The following is an 18,983-nucleotide window of genomic DNA, read 5'->3' on the forward strand; positions in this document are numbered from 1 at the left end:
GAATTAGTAACATGAAACAAGATCGTTATCTTATACTTGTAAGACCACTACAATTTGACTCAACCAACGAAGGCGATTACCTGGTGATTTCACTTAGCTCCCTCTGGTGCAAATTTTGCAATAGGTTAAAATCCAATTTTGCAAACTCCATTAGAGTTTTGTTGTGGGAATCATCTTGTTTTTAGTGGCATAGCGATACAAATAGGTGTTCATAAGATTACTTGATCTTCGGGTGATACAAGGGGAAGTAGAGATAGATTGAAATGGGAATTTTATTGATCAAAGGGATAGAGATGGGATCGAGCATATATTTCATCCCAATTAATTCGTTACATACAAGTGCTTGCCCTCCTCCTCGCTCTACCTCACCTTTCTACACAACTGGAAAATGAAAACAGAAAGGAAAAACAGATCTTTTATTGAAAACAGAAATTGGCTATTGCAACATCACACAACATTCCTACTTGGCACCGTATCATTGGGCTCAACCTTTTGCAAGAGAGATTTCAAATTGGCACAGAATCAACGAGTACCGAGGTCACTATTTCCTTGAATTTGGCCCCAGAATGTGTGTAACTATCTGCATCCTTGTATACAATATGAAACGTTCGTGCCACATTGAAAACTCTCAAGAGGACAGGCATTGGGACAGCGGTTGGGCGGAGGCACTCTGAGTTGTTGTCTTTCCATGCACTTGTAACTTGTTTCTGAAATTCAGCAACGGCCTCTTCTTCTGTCGCACCATATTGTTTCATGTAGCATTCAACTGCTGAGGCTGCGTGACCTCTTTCTTGCTCAAACTGCAGTTGCACCATCACAAATGTTAGCATGAAAAAAGAGGTAGTACGAAGGATCGATGTCATAATTATATATATGCTGTACTATGAGTCTATGGCTACTTTAGAACAAGTTATATCCTCAATCGATCTTACCGCGTGGGAAACGATGTCGTCCATGAGCCTGCCAATCACTCCAGAAGCTTCAACAATTAAAGGATCACTGATAACCCAATCAAAGGCCTCTTTGGTCGCAACCTCTCCCATTCCAACAAGGGAAGCGGTCGCAAGTGATCGGAGACCAGCACTCAGTTTCCCAACTGGCATATACTCTTCCAAGGTTGGAACGTAGCCTTCGTGATACCATTTGGCTTCAATCAAGTATACTCTAACCATATCTTTCAACTGCAATTCATTTTGAGGACAATGAGTAAGTACTATTTGACGGAATTCTAACTTCTAATAAATTGTAAAAATTAAACAAAGAAGTCAGTTTGTTCAAGGCGAAGTACTGCGGATTTGGCGTATTCGACTCGATATGATCTTCCTTGCTTGGCCATTTCATCCTCAATCATGTTGTAAGTATCCAAAATCTTCTGATAAAAGTGTTTAATGTAGTCCGGAAGTTGATCCGGGGCATTGACATCCCACCTGACAATCCAAATAGGTTATGGGAAATGACCAAGGGGTATAGCAATAGTTGTTGAAACCAAATTTAGATAATAACTTTACATTCTACTTTTAGATTTCGAAATTTATACTCTAGCATTAGTTGACAACGTTCCATCACAAATTCAAGATTCAAACACAGTCTAGGAATCTCAACTTAAAACTTTTCAAGGTTTTGATCTTGTGAGAACAGGTCAAATAAAAAATAGTTTAAGATCACGATGGAGAGGGAAATTTTAACCTTTGAATTGCATCATGGTAGATCACAAGTTCTTCGATGGTAGCATTGCTAGCATCATATAAGTCATCATTAATGGAAATCAAGGAAATCAATTTGGTTAGAATCCTTATAGCAGGAAAATATTGGGGCTCATAGTACACTCCCAATATCCAAAAGAACAACTCCACCCCTCTGTCTCTAGCGAAAGGTAGTTTCCCTGCAACGTCCAAATCTTTCCACCACCTAAACACAAAAATTGCACGGTTAAGAAAAATGAAATGATATATTATTGATTGTATGTAAAACATAGGTCTAACATGTATATAATACCCCGGATTTCTTTGTGAAGATGAACTGATAATGTAGCATTTTTTTCGAAAAGCTATAAAGTCTTCAAAAAAGACGATACAGGCGATACAACCTTAGGTTAGTAAGTTTTCCTTCAGATGCCCTTGTCCTTTTAACCTTTGTATCTTTTCAGAGATTAATGAAATTCTTTTGCCGAGAAAAAAAAAAAAAAACTAATCAAGAGCTTCTAGATAGGCTTATTGAATAGTTCATATTATGTCACCTTGTGAATTCACTTAGCTCTCTCTGGTGCAATTTCTGCAATAAGTTGAAATCTAATTTCGCAAAATCCAATAGAACTTTGTTGTGGGAATCATCTTTTTCATAGAAGGAGATATAATGCCTTGACTCGAGCCTTGTCAAGCCCAGGTGGATGGGCTGATCTAGAGCATGAACTACTTGTGCTGCAATTGGATTATTGCTCAAGTTTGGTAGTGCAGAATTGAGGTGAGTGGTGGTAAATTCCAGTGCTTCATCTAGTATGTCTTCTTGATGCACCCTCAGATGTGTAGCTTCATACAAACTCAACAATCCTCTCACATCACCAATCAATGATTTCTTAAATTTCCCTTCGTCGTCCTTGAATTTGTTGAATACATCTGCTTAAACCATTCAAAAACATGCATGCATGATCAATTTGAAGACAAGATGTTAGAGATATGAAAATTATAAGAAATTGAAACGAGAATCAGTAGTTGTGGCTTTAGAAACTTTCATGAAAGTAGTCAAAAGGCAATTACTTTTGTATAATAAAATAACGTATGATGAATCTTATAATTGTTGTTTACTATCTGTATAGGATTTAGTATTCAAAAATCCTATTAGCACAATTGCAGTCAACGACAGGTAAATTAAATATTGGTAATTTCACAAGCAAAAAGATCACTAAGAAAAAAATAAAAGGTTTTCCTGGCTCCATTAAAAAAAAAACATTTTGGCTATCTTTTCCGAGAACATATATATGATTTCCAAGGTCTCCTTTATCGTCATTTAATCGCCTTTTTTTTTTCTTAATTGGTCCGGTTTCCTACTTTTTGATGAATTTTTCTCGATCAATTACAAATACTTACATATACACACTCACATTCACATGGGAACACACACACAGTACACATTCAATGAGTGTGCGTCCAGGTTTATATATCTCTTCGTTGAGAATAACAAATTTCAACCAAAATATGGGTACTATAAAAATCGGGGATGTAACCAAATAAATATAGGTAATAAGTAAAAGAGAATTACCATAGGAGACAGGATGTCCTTGCTGTCTAAGTACTCGAAATGAGAGAGCCACAGTGTAAAGATCTTCATCGTTGGCTATTTCATGATTGGTTTCATATATGTGCTGTAATGTTGTATCAATCTCTGTTTCGAAATGGTAGCCTACGCCTAGGCGTTGAATTGCATCAATCAAGCTCAACTTCTGTGAAGGTTTATCAGCACTTGCCACTATCATCTCTCTGACTTTTTCTTTGAGCTGCTCAATTCTTTGCTCCGTTTTAACCTCTGGTTCCTATGAAAATAATGATAAATATGCTCATTTGAAACTAGTCTAATTAATGCAGTTGTCTTGCATGATACTAAACATGTCACAAATGGGTGCCAGATATTATGTCTATGAACTATATAGTGTTCAAACAACAGTATTTGTCACCAAAATATGACCGAAACATTTGTAACTACGAAATCAAATATCCCTAACAATCTTGGCTTTGTGAAGAGAACTACTAAAGTATATATGATGGAAACGAAGATATTGAAATTATATATATTGCTACGTAACTCAATCAAATAAGAATATTTTTATGCTTGTTTTTCACTATATATCCTAAACCGAGATTAATATATAAAAAAAATAGCATTTATGTTGATCATTTTGGAAGGCTGTAAGGATTTAATTTAAGTATTCTACATATGATTCAAGACAATCTGAGACAATTTTACCATGGCGACAGAAGCGTACGCAAGGAAATAATCTCCCCAAACACTCGGATGGAAATTTGCAGAGCGACGTGGAGGGCCCTGGGGTACTTGGCCTTGGCCGTGGGTCAATGTAAGAGTTGGGCTAGAGTTTATTTCCATTTTCCTAGTGGGTTGCTTTGGAGGCTATGAACGGTTAAGAGAAGGGGGAGCCCGACTAAACAAGAAAGTATACTCTTTTAGTCCTTGCTTTCTCTCTCTAGTTGGTTGGATAGACAGAAGAGCTCTCGTACTCGCTATTTATAGAGTTTGGATGTCCTCCTATTCTAAAAAAAATTATATAATAAAGATTGCTTGCGGTTATAGGTCAAGACTACCCTTTTCTTGGCCAGGTAAATTGTATTTCAACGGTTGATTAGATTTTATTTTTTTTAATCAGCAAAGAAAAGTTAATTATATACTTGTAACTAAGGCTGTGTTTTTATTAACTTAACTTAAATTTGAAAATTGTCCTTATTTGAATTTTTTTCGCATTTGTTAATTTTTTATCAAATTTTTGTGAATTATTGATTCGTCTTAACTAGAGGAATTGGAAAAATAATTTTTTTTATTTTTACCTACGTATTTTGAGAAATAATCACTTTTTAGCAACAAAAAAAAAATCACTTTTTGGCCTAGGAACGGGTCAATGTTGTTTACTTACGTTTTCACTTCAAGTTTTCTCCCTCGTGCTCATTTGAATTGTGGAAATTAAATATTAGGTTTGTTTGACTAAGCTCGTGCATGCAACTAATTAAGAGATTAACAATGCATGGCTGGTCGTATTTATTAGAAGAATATGAAATAGTGGTTTTATTTGGTTATCAGTTTTGAAATAAATTTTTTTGATAATTTTTTTTATAAATTTGTGTAATTTTCGTCTTTAGTGAATTTTTTTAAAAGTGCTATATACATCCAAAAAAAATACAGTAAGACAAAAGACTTGATAAAAAATTATTAAAGACCAAAATCACGATAACAGTCAAAAAAATAGAAAAGAACATTTTTTAGAGGAAAACCAAACAAAGTGAGTGTCATTGCATAACTTTTCTAAGGCCAATTCTAATTAATACGAAGTGTTAATCTATAATTAACTTTTCTTGTAATAAACCGTTCTCAAACAAGAAGCCTTATTTTCAATTGAATTGTGAAAACTCTTCTACGAAACTACGTGCAATTTTTTAGTTTAAAAAAAATGGGCTAGCTAGTTGGACAGGCTTAGAAATATTGAAACTTTTAGAGGGCTGGACTTGAATATGCACAAGTCTCGTTATTATCTGGTATAAGCCTCGCCCCGCCCGATGCATGTGCACCATACCCCTAGTACCACGTACTATGACATGTAATTCTACCATTACGAAAGTTTTTCCTAAGAAGAGGCTAAATTTCCAAACGAATAGTAGAATTTTTACCCCTTGAGTATATTAATTGTATTGGTGATTCTCAGAATATATAACCAAAATATTAATAGAAAATGCATATAGAAAGAAAATTTTGGCATATCATTTCAAATCAAAAGAGAACACAGAGATGATCGGCTATTTTATTCTAAAAAAAATTGAAAAAAAATTGCAGATTGCTTATAGTTCTAACTATCCCTATCGGGCTAGTATTAATATACATATTTTTGCGGATCACCAAATCTGTGTATCTAGAAGAACAATATTTTCCTTGCGAGGGACATTGTGCTTACACAATTCATTCTCTTGTCAGCGAAGAAAAGTTGGTCTCCAAGATATATATAATTTTGACTAGGTATGTAAGGTCAGTTCAAATCTTGGACTGGATCGATGTTGTTTGCTTACGTTTTCACTTCAAATTTACTCCTTCGAGTACAAACTTTTACCGCGGAAAATATTGGCTCTCTGATTATGAGGTTCGTAGAGACTTTTTCTGTTGTGTTTATTGGACTACACCCTCATTTTGTGGAATTTTAGTGATTTATAGAAATAAAAGAAGCTTTCTTGTTCACAAATTTAAGTAGAAAAACATATTGTACCCAACAATTATACCAAAATAAAGTCATGATTTTGAGGTGAATGTTATTGTTAAATCAGGAGCTGAGCGATTGACTCAGGTGACAGAGATGTGACAGACACTTTCCCACGAGAGGTGAGGCCACCCAAGACCTAGCTCTGATACTATGTTAGAATTCTTGGTAGGTTCCAACTCAAAATCAATTGGCAATATATAGATGAAATAAACTCTAGAATATATTAATCAACTTTGGGTAGCTTAAATGAGCGATGTGAAACAAGTCTAACAATTATGAACTGAGAGTGATGTAGTTATGAGAGTTTGAAGCATGAAAAAGTTGTAGTTACGAGAGTTCACGGCTATACAACAGCTTTCTGCATGTGATGAGATTTTGTGGTAAAAATGTAACATCCATTCCAAATTAGAGGTCTACATATGGATGATCACGAGTATATAAGAACCAAAGTTTAGTAGCTGGGCCGCGGCAGTGAGCCTGATGTAAAGTACAAGGAAATTTTGCCTCAACCTATAGGTGATTCAGGTCTTTTCGTAAACGGCAAAGAAAACTTTATTTATCGTCAAGATCAAAAGATGACAATACAATAAAAGAAGAAATGCATTGAAAGAGCCTCAAAGAGTATGGTGACTCTTCTGCTATTACTACTCACAAAAACAAAGACTTCCATATATACCTATATAATTTCCTCCAAAGAAGAGGCCGAATTTTTCGAACGAGTTGTGGGATTTTCGTTTCTGCAACAGTAGCCTAGAGAACCTTAATTTCAATCCAAGTACGTACAACGTACGCGCCCTCGTTTGGGGTCGGACAAAATGCCTGAGGAAAGTTCTCATTGCGCACTGTAAGCATCCTTTGTTGAACAGTATTATTCATGGCTGGCAAGACTCTTCAACCATCAGTCTTTTTCTCTTACTCTGTAGTGCAAGACTCTGATGCCTGTTTGGATGGGGTATTGTGAAGGGGTTGTGATATCCCCTTTTAATTCCTGGCCCCAGCCGAAGACTCCGTTTGGCATTCCAAAATGGAGGGGTATTCTCTTTATCCCGTCTTTCACTACACCAGCTAATACTGGCTGAGGGGGTATTAGCGATGGGTAGGGTTCGACCAGTTGCTGTGGAATTCCCCCAATTCCTCCTATATTTCGGACAATTCTACCCCTCGTAATCCCCTTTTCCCACCCCAAGGAACCCATTTCCTATCGCAACTGTTCGCGGCACTGGTTCTTCGAAAGAGACGAGCAAGAAAATTAGTATTCCAAATTTCAATCCGTTTGAACCGGTGAAAAAATTTTAATTTTCTAATCATTTTATCCTAAATGGTCATAATTAAATTTTGACTCTAGGACTCTTGTTGGTTAGCCCTAAAAAATATGGTTAAAAAATTAAGTGCTCTAATTTTTAATTCGCTTAAACCGGTACGAAGATCATATTTCTCTGATCATTTTATTCTAAAGGGTCATAATTAATTTTTGGCTTTAGGGCTCTCATTGGTTAGCCCTAAGGATATTTAGTTATACGATTTTCTTAAAGCTAATCAACAAGAGTTCTAGAGTCAAAATTTAATTATGACTCTTTAGAATTAAATAATCAAAAAAATAAAATCTTCCCACCCATTGAAACGATCAAATTGAAATTTGGAACACTTCATTTTTTTTCTCAACTTTCCTCCAAACCAAGCCTTGCAGCTTTTTTCTTTTTTTCTCTGTCCCTTGTAGCTCATTTAACAGCTTTTTACATCAATCCTCATTCTTTATACCCCTAATTAATCCTCCATTCAAACCAAGTACTACTTTAACCCACATTTCTAATACATCATCCAAACCATGTATTATTTAATACCCCTCCATAAATGTGGGTAATCCCTTATTAACTAGAAGAAATTAAATAGACATCATACCTACTAGACTTATCTAGGTGTTCATTCTAGAGGTTTTAAATACTTATGTTCTCATCCTTAAAATACATTGTTGCCCCATTATACCCCTATCCTTATATTATTATATATATTATTTATAGAATATTTTTATTTTAATCCTTAACTATAGGCCACTAAGTTTCAAATCCCCCAATCTCTCTTTATCTCTCCCGATTATCCCGATTATGGAGAAGACCCACTGGCGACGGCTCTCGGCATCTCCTAGGATTGCGCCCTTATGATAAGTATAAGCCAAGTGTGGTATATGCCCAACACCCCAATACAAATTGGTACCCGTACAAAGTCAAGTTGTCCAACTAATCCATCCTTCTCCCATTCAGCATCTCTCTCTCCCCCCGCCAACCTCCTGTACTCCGCCGTTACCTCTGTCACCGATGCTCCTGGTTCTTCGACGAACCATGGATGGCCCACGTCGCTCGAGCGATTAATTGCTCTATAAGTGACGGATGGCATGATTTTGTTTTTCAAAATAAGCGATGGTTCCGTAGTCGCAGGCAAACATTTACCATCGTCGTATTTTAACCTGTTGATTGTGAGAACTCGCCCTCCTGAGATCACATCCAACTCACCGCCCCTGTACTGAATTAGTTGCTGCATCATGCCCACTATTTCGAAGACCGGTGGATAAGCCACTATTTTTGTCATGATTTCGGTATATGTGTTTTGATTATTTCAAATTTTGTTATGATTTTTTATTTCGGTGTATGTTTTTCGATTTTTGTCATGTTTGTGAATTGATGATGTTTTGTTCATCTACCTCGATTGAAACCTATACTTCTCAAAACTTGTCATGTTTTCTGATTTTTGTCATGTTTTCTGATTTGATCATGCTTTGTTCATCTACCTCGATCAAAACCTATACTTCTCGAAACTTGCCATATTTTCCGATTTTGTCATATTTTTTAATTGATCTTATTTTGTTCATCTACCTCGATCAGGTATTGCCGTATTGCCATGTTTTGTGAATTGATCGTGTTTTGCAATGTTTTCCGACTTACACATTTGTTTTTGTAAGAGTCATGTTTTCTTTTCAGATTTTAGGGGAATAAAAATATGAGAGAGAAGATTAAGAGAGAGAAAAAATTCAAAAGATTAGGTGAGAGAAATGTTTGAAAGAGGAGAAAGAATTGAGATAATTAGAAAAGATAAAAAAAAAATGAAAGATTTGAAAAATTAGGAGAAAGAAAGGATAGTTTAGGATTTAATTGAATTTGAGGATAGAAAGAGAAGTATTTAAACACATTAGGATGAACACCTAAATAAGTAGGGTAAAAAGGATGGCTAATTAAATTCCCCTATTAACTAATACCCCATATTATCTAATCCCTCTTATTGTATAATACCCTCAAACGTAATCCTGCATCCAAACGAGCCCTAAGGGCTTGTTTGGAGGGGGGCTATCAAAGGAGTATTAGTAATATCCCCTCCTAAGACCGTGGGCTCATGGTTAAGCTATGGTTTGGGAAAACATTTTGTTGGGGTATTAGCTAAGCCCCAGATTCTCTTGTACCCCCTAATACCCCGGTGGGGAGATTATTTATAGAGAGGTTCTGGAGTGTTATTACATAATACCATATTTCTCTTCCATTTTAACTACAAAACAACAATATCCCCTCATTTTTCTCTTATTCAAACCAAGTACTATTTAATTCCTCCATCACATCAATATAGGTCCATTCTTCTTACATAATACCCCATACTATCTTATCCCCCTTCATAAATCCCGCATCGAAATGGGCCCTTATTGGTTATCTGATTACTTGTTCCCTTGAGTTAATTTTTCCCATACACATTGTATCAATTTTTTCCCATACACATTGCATTTTTTCTGGATTCGTAAGGTGAAAGTATTGCTGATCAACTGCTCAGACTATCGCAATTAAACTTGTGCACTATCCAATTGAAGGGACTAAATGGAGAATTAAGTTGATCCAATAGGTATTAATTACTCATTCTGTTCCTTTTTAAGTGTCTCGGTTTGACTTTCACACAGTTTTAGGAGTCAACATAATTGTACCTTCAAAATATTACTCCCTCCGCCCCAGTTTGTTTGTCCAATTTCGACATACATGCCTTTTAAAAAATTGTCAAAATCTCACAATCTATAATGTTTTACATAATTTCAAAAACATCATATTTTAAATCTAATTGAGATCTATCAAACAATATCAATATTCATATAAAAAATATTATAAATTGAAATATATAGACAATTTTGTAAGAAATCCCAAATAGTGAAAATGGACAAACAAATCGAGTCGGAAGAAGTACTTTTTATACTTACCTTTTATAAAGACATCATCATTACACTTTTACTTATCAAACTTTACAAAAGGACACTTATTTAGGAAAATCCAAAATAAAATACAAAACACTTAAAAAGGAACGAAATGAGTAATAATCAACAACAAAAAAAATATGCTTACCCCAAGATGAAGAAAAAATCTTCACGTGGAAGTCCAAGTAAATGGCTCATATTATGCATGCTTTTTAGCTAAAATATATAATAGATAAATTAATCCTTTGATGGGATGTGCTTTGGGCTTCCGGCTGCTATTGGTTTTCCTTGCTGGTTTGGGATGTGCGTGCCGTTTGACTCGTCTCGCATTTTTTTTTTCTCCATCCAACTCTTGGTTAAATTTCTCCCTCCCCTTTCCTTGATGTACCTTGTTGAGTTCTCCTTAAAAAAAATATTTTTGCAGGGCATTTCAGAAAAATTAATCCTTGGAATGTTAGCAAATTTCTGTTTGTGGGCCTACATAGATCATAAATTTAAACATTGTATGTTGTCAAATAAGACTTGAGTGATGTCGGTATTACCCATAAGGTTGTGATCGTTAAATTAATGTGACCCGAGTAATAGACACATTTCTATTAGCACGTATTTGGGTCATATAACGTGCGTTAAGTGGTGCAGACTTATTTTATATGTAGAGACCAATTAAATGGCTCAATATGGTTCCATCTATTATGATGGGCTATGATGGAACCAGGGCATATAAATAGGTGATCAAGGTCCCCACTCCAACCCTAGCCTCTTAAATAATTCCACATTCAGTATACGCCAAATCCAACTACGAAGCTCCATTACGGGGAGAAATTATATCACCAAGTACAAAGAGAAGAACACGCCCACACGAATGCGATGGAGAGATTCAAACTCTTGACCTCTTAAACGATGTAATAGTCTCGGTCAACTAAACTAGGCTCAATTGGTTTAGACATCTGAATAAACCATCTATACTCTTCATTCATTAAGTACGCCTCCAAATCCTTTTACAGTTTCTTCGATTCTCGGAAAATAATACTCCTTCTAAGAGCATCCGCACTAGAATCTCTATATTTTGGACCAATTTACAGCTCAAAAAGTCACTTTATTACTTTAACTATTTACTTTTAAAATAACTACTGTATCAGGTTCTTTACTCTTACTTTCCTCTCAATAAATAATCAAACTCACCTCAATTAAATACTCCATTTAACTCTTCCTTCTGATAAAAAAAAAAAAAAAACTCTCCCTTGCCTCTAATAGAAAGTGAGAGTTGTCTAAACAAAAGCAGGACTCCGCCGTTTAGAGAGAGATGTACGCGTCTAACGCAGATAGCGCGTGCGATCTATGCAAGGCTCCGTTCTCGATCGGGTTTGAGGGGTTTGAATCGTCCGATTAAGGGCTACTATATTATGGGATCAAATCTTCTGTTTCTCAAGTTTGCAACCTCGTCGCTCATCGCCGAGAACCTCCTCGATCTGCGCCGTCGTCGGCAACAACACCTTCGCGATCCCCTCGATCTGCGCCGTCGTCGGCAACAACACCTTCGCGATCCCCTCGATCTGCGCCGTCGTCGGCAACAACACCTTCGCGATCCATGCCCGCAACTCCAACCCAACCGCTGGTATGCAACAATTACAAAAGAGAGAGAGAGAGAGAGAGAGAGAGAGAGAGAATATAAAAATCAGAAGCAAGTGAACAGTTGCTTGTCCTTCCAAACGAGTTACCGTAGCAAAACTAGAGTTTCTTCAAAGTAGAGAGGAAAGAAGAGAGACTGATGTAAGGGATTTTGAGTGTTTTTTCCTGTTTTGGCTCTTCAATTTAGTTTGAAGAGGATAGTAAAGAGAGATATGTGGATGCCCTTAGAGCAAGTTTACCAGTCAAGGTAAACAAGCTCTTTAGCTATATTAGCTCATCAAAATGAGAAAAAGTGTCATGCAGCAGCCTCTGTAAACAATTAAGTAGAGTTCCTCTATCTACAGTTGTACACTACTAGTAGCTAAGGACTTTTCATTAGGTATATGATTTTTAACATTATTTTCTCTCTCCTCTCTCCGTACCTCTCTCTTCCTCTTTCTTCTTTTTTGAAAAATCTGCACTTTGGTGCACTATTGAAAAAGGAAAGAAAATATATTTTAATAGAGGATAGGTTAAATAGATAGTGTTGGTGTAGTGTTGAAAGAAATATGAGTAGATAAAATAAAAAATGTGCACTGTTTACAAATTTTTTTACCTAATGACCGGTAAACTTGCTCGTAGTGTCTTTAAAACCTTGTCCAAGCTTTCCTCCTTCCTATGAAGGAAAGGCTCTTCAAAGAAAAAGGGTTAAATATCTACTTCCCCCTCCAACTATTCCAATTTTAGTTACTTTCCCTCCAACTATTCCAATTTTAGTTACTTCCCCTCCAATTACCAATTGAAGCTACTTCCCCCTTCAACTTTCAAAACGTTAGCCACTCCATTCAATCCTTAACTCCCATCCAATTCATGGACGGAAAACCCAATAGCACTAACCCCAATAATGGTTTTGGTGCCCCAAAAGTGGATTTGGTGCCAAAAGAAAGGTAATCTGGACATTCTAACTCAAACCCCAAACGTGATTTCACCATTGTGTCCGGATGTCCAATTCACCGAATCCACGTCATGAAATGGATGCTCTTCCACAGGGAGAAATGGAAGAGGCATTAAAGGGTTGTTGGGCTAAATAAGCCAAGTGGCTTTTTTTTTTTATCCATATTCAAATTTTTTTCGTATTTGTTAGTTTTTCTTCAATTTTTTAGGGATTATTGTTTCGTTATGACAAAAGGAATCTAAAAAAGTAAAAATTATGATCGAAAATCAATTTTTTTGAATAAAGACGAAAAATTGGCTTATTTGCTTATTTTTGTCTTCAAAGAATTAGGTTTTCGATCGTAATTTTTAACTTTTTAGATTCCTCTCGTCACGATGAAGCAATAATTTTTAAAAAATTGACGAAAAATTAACAAATGCGAGAAAAATTTGAATAAGAACAAAAAAAATAAGCTACTTGGTTTATTTAGCTAAATAATGCTATGGGAATCACACTAACACTTCAGCTATTTTTTGCAACTATTTAGTGGGTCCCAATTTAAACTTTGGTTAATAATTTTTAACACGTCAAAATTGAGTAGTATAGATGGAATATTGTTGAGATATAGTGTATGCATTTTTTGTACGTTGAGCCACAAAAATTTGCATTTCAAAATAGACAAATGTTTTGAATTATTATTTTTTCTTTATTAAAAAATATTATAGTTTGGTTCATAATTTTTTTACTTTTTAAATTCTTCTTGTCGAGTTGAGCTAATAATGCATAAAAAAATTGACGCAAAACTACCAAATGCAAAATTTTCATGAATAAAAATTAAAAAATGCAAATTAATTATTAAGCCAAAATAGGCTTTTGCATTGCAAAGATTAAACTGTTCTTTCTACTAGTTAACCCCAAGGAATTGGCCAAGTGGTGTTGGCCTGACACTTAAGGGTTTGCTCACTCCTAAGGTATTGAGAGAGAGAGAGAGAGAGAGAGAGAGAGAGAGAGAGAGAGAGAGAGAGAGAGAGACTGACTCTGTTCGTGGATTGGAACGGGGACTTGAGATGCAGACGAGGATGAAGGGGTTTTGACTGAAAAAGGATATACATACATATATATTGGCATATTGGGAGGTTAAAGACATAAATCCCTTCAATTGGATGAGGGGGTTAGAGCTGCTTGTTTTCCGTCCATGAATTGGACGGGAATTAAGGATTGGATGGAGTGGCTGACGTTTTGAAAGTTGGAGGGGAAAGTAGCTTCAATTGGTTGTTGGAGGGGCAAGTAACTAAAATTGGAATAGTTGGAGGGGGAAGTAGACATTTAACCCAAAGAAAAACGTTGCTTTCATCTCAGGTCATTTCCTCGAGATTTTTTGCTTTTGACTTGACTGCTGCTGTGTCTGTGTGGCGAAAAGATCCGCCTGAAAAAACTAAAAAAATTCTGCCTAAAAAAAATTTGACTTGACTGCTACTACCTCCGTCCCAATTTAATTGTCACTTTTGGGAGTTCGTACCACTTTTCAATTGATTATATCTTGTAATTTATAATATTTTAGGTGATTTAGAAAACATTGAATTATAGAATAAATCGATCTGTTAAACAAGATCCATATTGGATATAAAATTCATTACCAATTTAAAAATATAACTAATTTTTTTATCCAGTTAAAATAGAATTGGGACAAGTAAATTGGGACGGAGGGAGTACTTTATAAATAGCAAGGAATTAACTAACATTTTAATTAGTTAGTGTTTATACCCGTTCTTAGCACCCAGTTTTAAACGAGCACCAGAAGGCCATTTAATTGAAATTTCATAAAATGAAGAGTTGTTGGATCAGAATCAGTGGGCCAAAACAAATATCAATTGGGTCTACTTAATTATAGTTCAATTCAGCCATGGGTTCAGAATCCCTTATTTAGGGAAAATGACGGCCTAAGACGTGTTTTGATAATTAATACCCGTCAAGGACATGCTAAGAACAATTGTTAAAGCTGAAAATGTTCTTAGCGGGTATTAATTATCAAAACACGTCTTTGACCGTCATTTTCCCTTAATATTATGAGCTATGAGTATTCATGGTCAAATGAAGCCCATAAATGAAGAAATAAGATTTGTAGCGAAAAGGCCTTTTTATATTATCTAAGAGGCCCAATATCACATCAAATAGAAGCGAAGTGGAATCTCACGAAGAAATGGGGAGTGAATTAACGGGGATGATTGCCACATGGCCATTTAACAAGTCAAATGACCCATTATTCTTTGACGCCCATGAAATTAGGAAGGGAGAAAGGCCCACTATCTCTTATAAACCACCAGTAACTTCCCATGATGGGGAAAAGCATTTGGGTAATTTTATTAGCTTCCAATAACCCCACTATCCCATGATCCCATGAAGTGGAAGTTACAAAGGACACTTGGCATCACGAGAAGAGAATAGCAAATCCGTTTGCATGCAAAACTGTGGAGCACCTCAGCCTATAAATATGAGAACTCAAGAAAAAAAAAAGATTCTCACACCAATCAAGCCCACCGCTTAACCAAAATCTTCCCAGCGAAGCAACTATATTTACTTTTCCTGCATTCAACTCAATTACTTCTTCAAGTAATTCGGGTTTTTACTTTCCTTGTACCTGACTTTGTTATTCCGATATAATAAAGTCCTTTTTATGTTGCGTTCTTTCCTACACGGTTAGGAAAATTATGAAGTCCACGCTCGTTGTGGCAAAACCACGAACCGTCACTGCGATCTAGCCCATAGGTTCGTAGCACTTTCGCCGCTACAGTTACGAAGTCAAACAATAGACATTCAGTCCTTACGTTAGACGCGAAAAGTCATGGCACGCCCGTGCTTAGTCCTTAAGCCATTTTGTGACCAAACATCTTTTGGCACGCCCGGTGGGACCCTAATTGTTTAAGGACTTTTATTATGGCAAGGAAGCAACAGCAGTAACAATCGGATCCACCCATCCCGGATTCACCACAGAGTCCTGAGGGAATGGTAGTTGACGTGCCATTACTCGAAGAAATTGGTCCTCAGATCAGTGCTCAAGATCTTAGCGACGCTACAGACAACATCAAAAATTATATGTTTTTGGTAGGACGTGAAATCTCCCACAATGTTACGCAGTCAATCTCGCAATCGTTCACTCAATCCTTGGAACATCTGACTCTAGCAATGAGCAAGATAGTTGCTACGCTTACAGAGAGACTACCTCTCGCTCCTTAGCAGCAAATCTTTCCACAGTTTGGTATCTACGGCGACGGCCAAGACCAAGCAGGCCAGTTCAGTTCAAAGGTGGAAATTCCACTTCGTCCAGCTTTTTATCATGCTTCCTCGTCCAACAGCCCTGCACTCGGGGGGGGGGGGGGGGGGGGGGGGGGGGGGGGGGGTAGGCAAGGAGGTAAAGGAGTCACTATTGGAGGAGTTCAAATGCCTCCAATAAACAAAGACCAAAGGTTTATGATATCAGAAAACCAACCCAAACCTGACATGACGGACAAAAGGCCTCTGCAAGGAGGCCAAGGTTCTAGAAAAGACAAAAGAATTGCTCACACACCTCAGGGCTCTAATACTCAGGGGCAATTCCAATCTAGAACCAACATGCACAAGAGGCATGCCCACAGCCGCCTCTTGTGCCAAACATGTTTATAGGAAGAGATCAAGTCCTAAACTTGTTCCAGGAGCAGTGAGGACCTAGTTTCAGACCTTTGAGCAGACCAATGTATAGGAAACCTCATACCGAAAATGTGGATACTACACCTTTCCCAAAGGGCTATAGAGTCCCAGAATTCTAGACCTTCAATAGAGAGAGCATGCAGTCGATTAATTGTAAAGCACATTACCAGGTTTCGAGTTCAATGCGTAGAAGCTGGGACCATTGATGCTCTAAAGTTATGGCTTTTTCCCAATTCTCTCACTAGAACAGTCTTTACTTGGTACATCAACTTACCACCAAACTCAATGGAGACCTGGGCATAGTTGGAGGCCAGAGATGTTCCACCAGCAGTTCTACAGGGTAGAACCTGAAGTGACGTTAGATGATCTGTCCTGTTATCGCCAAACTCATCTCGAATCTGTGGAATCCTATCTCTTATGTTTCAAGACTACTCGATTTAAGTGCAAGATTGTCCTCCCAGAAGCCGAATATGTGCACATAGCATTAAATGGCTTAGGCTTCGAAATGAAGAAGAAATTCTATGGAACAGAGTTTAAAGACTTGTTTGAATTGTCCTCTAAGGCATCTCATTACGAAAGACTCTTGGTGGAGGAGCAAGACAGGAAGATAACATTTAAGGAAATGTATTCCTAACCACGAGGTTGCTGCAATAGAGACAGAAGCAGACTCGGATGTGCTGTGGCTAAAATCATCAACAAGAAGCCATACGTTTGCATGGCCTTTGTCACAATGGAGCCAATGAAGCAGCCTATCCAGAACACTCCTAATAGGCCAATCAGGGCCAATACTTTTGAAATCATCAAGAAGAAGCCATAAGTTCGGCATGCATATAGCTCATAAAAGTTAGCATGCTAATCCTAATAGTCTTCCAACTTCTAACGCCAAGGAGTTTGTTCAATTGGGTATGAGAAAGAAAATAAGTGTTTGTCCTCCAGGAGATCGTGCATGTGTTCGAATTCTACGAAGGCCAAGCATACTAAACATTGGGGTCATTGCAGGATTTGCTAGGTTGTTAACTTCATAGCGAATAGAATTAGTCGAGGTGAGCGAAAACTGGCAAGAACATCCGGTCATCCAAAAAAAAATAGTCGTCAAATTTCTAATATATCTAAATCAGAAAGCAAGCCTCAAAGAAGGCCTACTTTGCCTATATATCATCTACTCCATACGGCAACTCCAATTCATTTAAGAAACAATGTGACCTCTATTTCATCTTGGGCCATTATCCGGTAAAAACTGTCATAAGAATGACTTTGGCTCACTTCAACTTAGTAACTTTCAAAATCTCTAAGTGTTTCATCCCACTTTAGGTCCATGAAAGTTTAAGATGGATGTATTTCTTGGGCTCACTGCAACCAGTAGGAACAATGTGCTTGGGTATCAAAAGGCAAAATTTAATAATTGACATGAAGTCAAATAAATAATATGGCTATGTATGCGTGTGGACTCCCGCAACTGAAGGGTCATACTTGGTCATAGAACTTGAGAATTCAATTTTTAAAAATTGGATTACTTCAGCCAGTGAAACTATGAACTTGGTATCACAATTTGAACAGGAAATTCGGTGTTGGAACAACAAATAGGAGTGTGGATGCCATGTTTGATTATTGTCAAATGAAGTAGGCAGTGTAGCGAGCATGTGGTAATGCAATGTCCTCTTCTCTGATTCTTGCTATAATGACAACCATTGGAGTCAATACTGTTTACGTTTCATTTCAGAATTGTACTTTTTCTAAAAATCAATAAAATGTGAGAATTGCAAACCAAGGAACAAATCTCTGTTGTCCCATTAAAAAATGATGCACTTGTTAATTTATTGTTTAGACATTTTGTCGAGTAATTGGTGAGCAACCTACGTACAACAAAACTAACTGTATTTTACTCAGGAATAAACCAACTAATGATAAAATTTAAATCAGAGGGAGAGCAATTAATCATGTTAAAAAAAAGATGTATTGATGTGTATCTATTCAAAATTAAACCGAAGGGAAATAAATAGACACTAATACCCACAATCTTTGTTCCTTTGAAGCTTACTGTAGTTTTTGCATAGTCAGTCGCATATGATTTTCCTTCCTTAGCCATCTCATCATCGATCTTGTTATAAACATCTAAAAGGGCTTGATAATATAGCTTCATGTAGTCTAGAAGTTGATCCAATTAAGGCTCTCATTTTTCCCACCTGAAAATCAAGTTGCCAATTTGAATGCCTTATCTTGCATTAGATGAAATCTGAATTAAGATCGGGAAGGGGAAAGAACGAAAGCTCTCAATTGCATCGGTGAAGAGAACAAGTTCTTCCAAGGTACATCATAAACGTCGTCCATAATTGAAGCCAAGGTAATCGCTTTAGTTACTAATATTGATGCTCAAAGCACACACCCATCATCCAAAATTATGTGGCACTCCACCACTCTATATCCCTTGCAAAAGGTAGTTTTATCTGCAAAGTCTAAATCTTTCCAGCACCAGAAAAAACAAAAATGAAAAATGGAATTAGTAACATGAAACAAGATCGTTATCTTATACTTGTAAGACCACTACAATTTGACTCAACCAACGAAGGCGATTACCT

The 18,983-nt window shown here is 36.7% G+C and overlaps 1 protein-coding gene across 2 annotated transcripts; it reads right to left on the reverse strand.

The window, feature by feature from the left end:
- Positions 1-294: 294 nt before the first annotated feature.
- On the reverse strand, positions 295-4,110 carry LOC131330401 ((-)-germacrene D synthase-like). Of its 2 annotated transcripts, none has more exons than XM_058363967.1 (7): positions 3,958-4,110; positions 3,256-3,526; positions 2,237-2,615; positions 1,687-1,908; positions 1,289-1,427; positions 933-1,181; positions 295-800 (listed from the first exon to the last, which is right to left on the reverse strand). In XM_058363967.1, exons 1-7 carry the CDS (start codon positions 4,093-4,095, stop codon positions 507-509), a joined length of 1,692 nt encoding a protein of 563 aa, XP_058219950.1. In that variant the 5' UTR covers positions 4,096-4,110; the 3' UTR covers positions 295-506. The 2 variants fall into 2 exon arrangements, with proteins under 2 accessions (XP_058219950.1, XP_058219951.1); XM_058363968.1 differs by having other exon boundaries at positions 296-800; positions 2,237-2,612.
- Positions 4,111-18,983: the final 14,873 nt, after the last annotated feature.

The sequence above is a fragment of the Rhododendron vialii genome, chromosome 6a (genome assembly GCF_030253575.1).
Source record: "Rhododendron vialii isolate Sample 1 chromosome 6a, ASM3025357v1".
NCBI classification, from domain to species: Eukaryota; Viridiplantae; Streptophyta; class Magnoliopsida; order Ericales; family Ericaceae; genus Rhododendron; species Rhododendron vialii.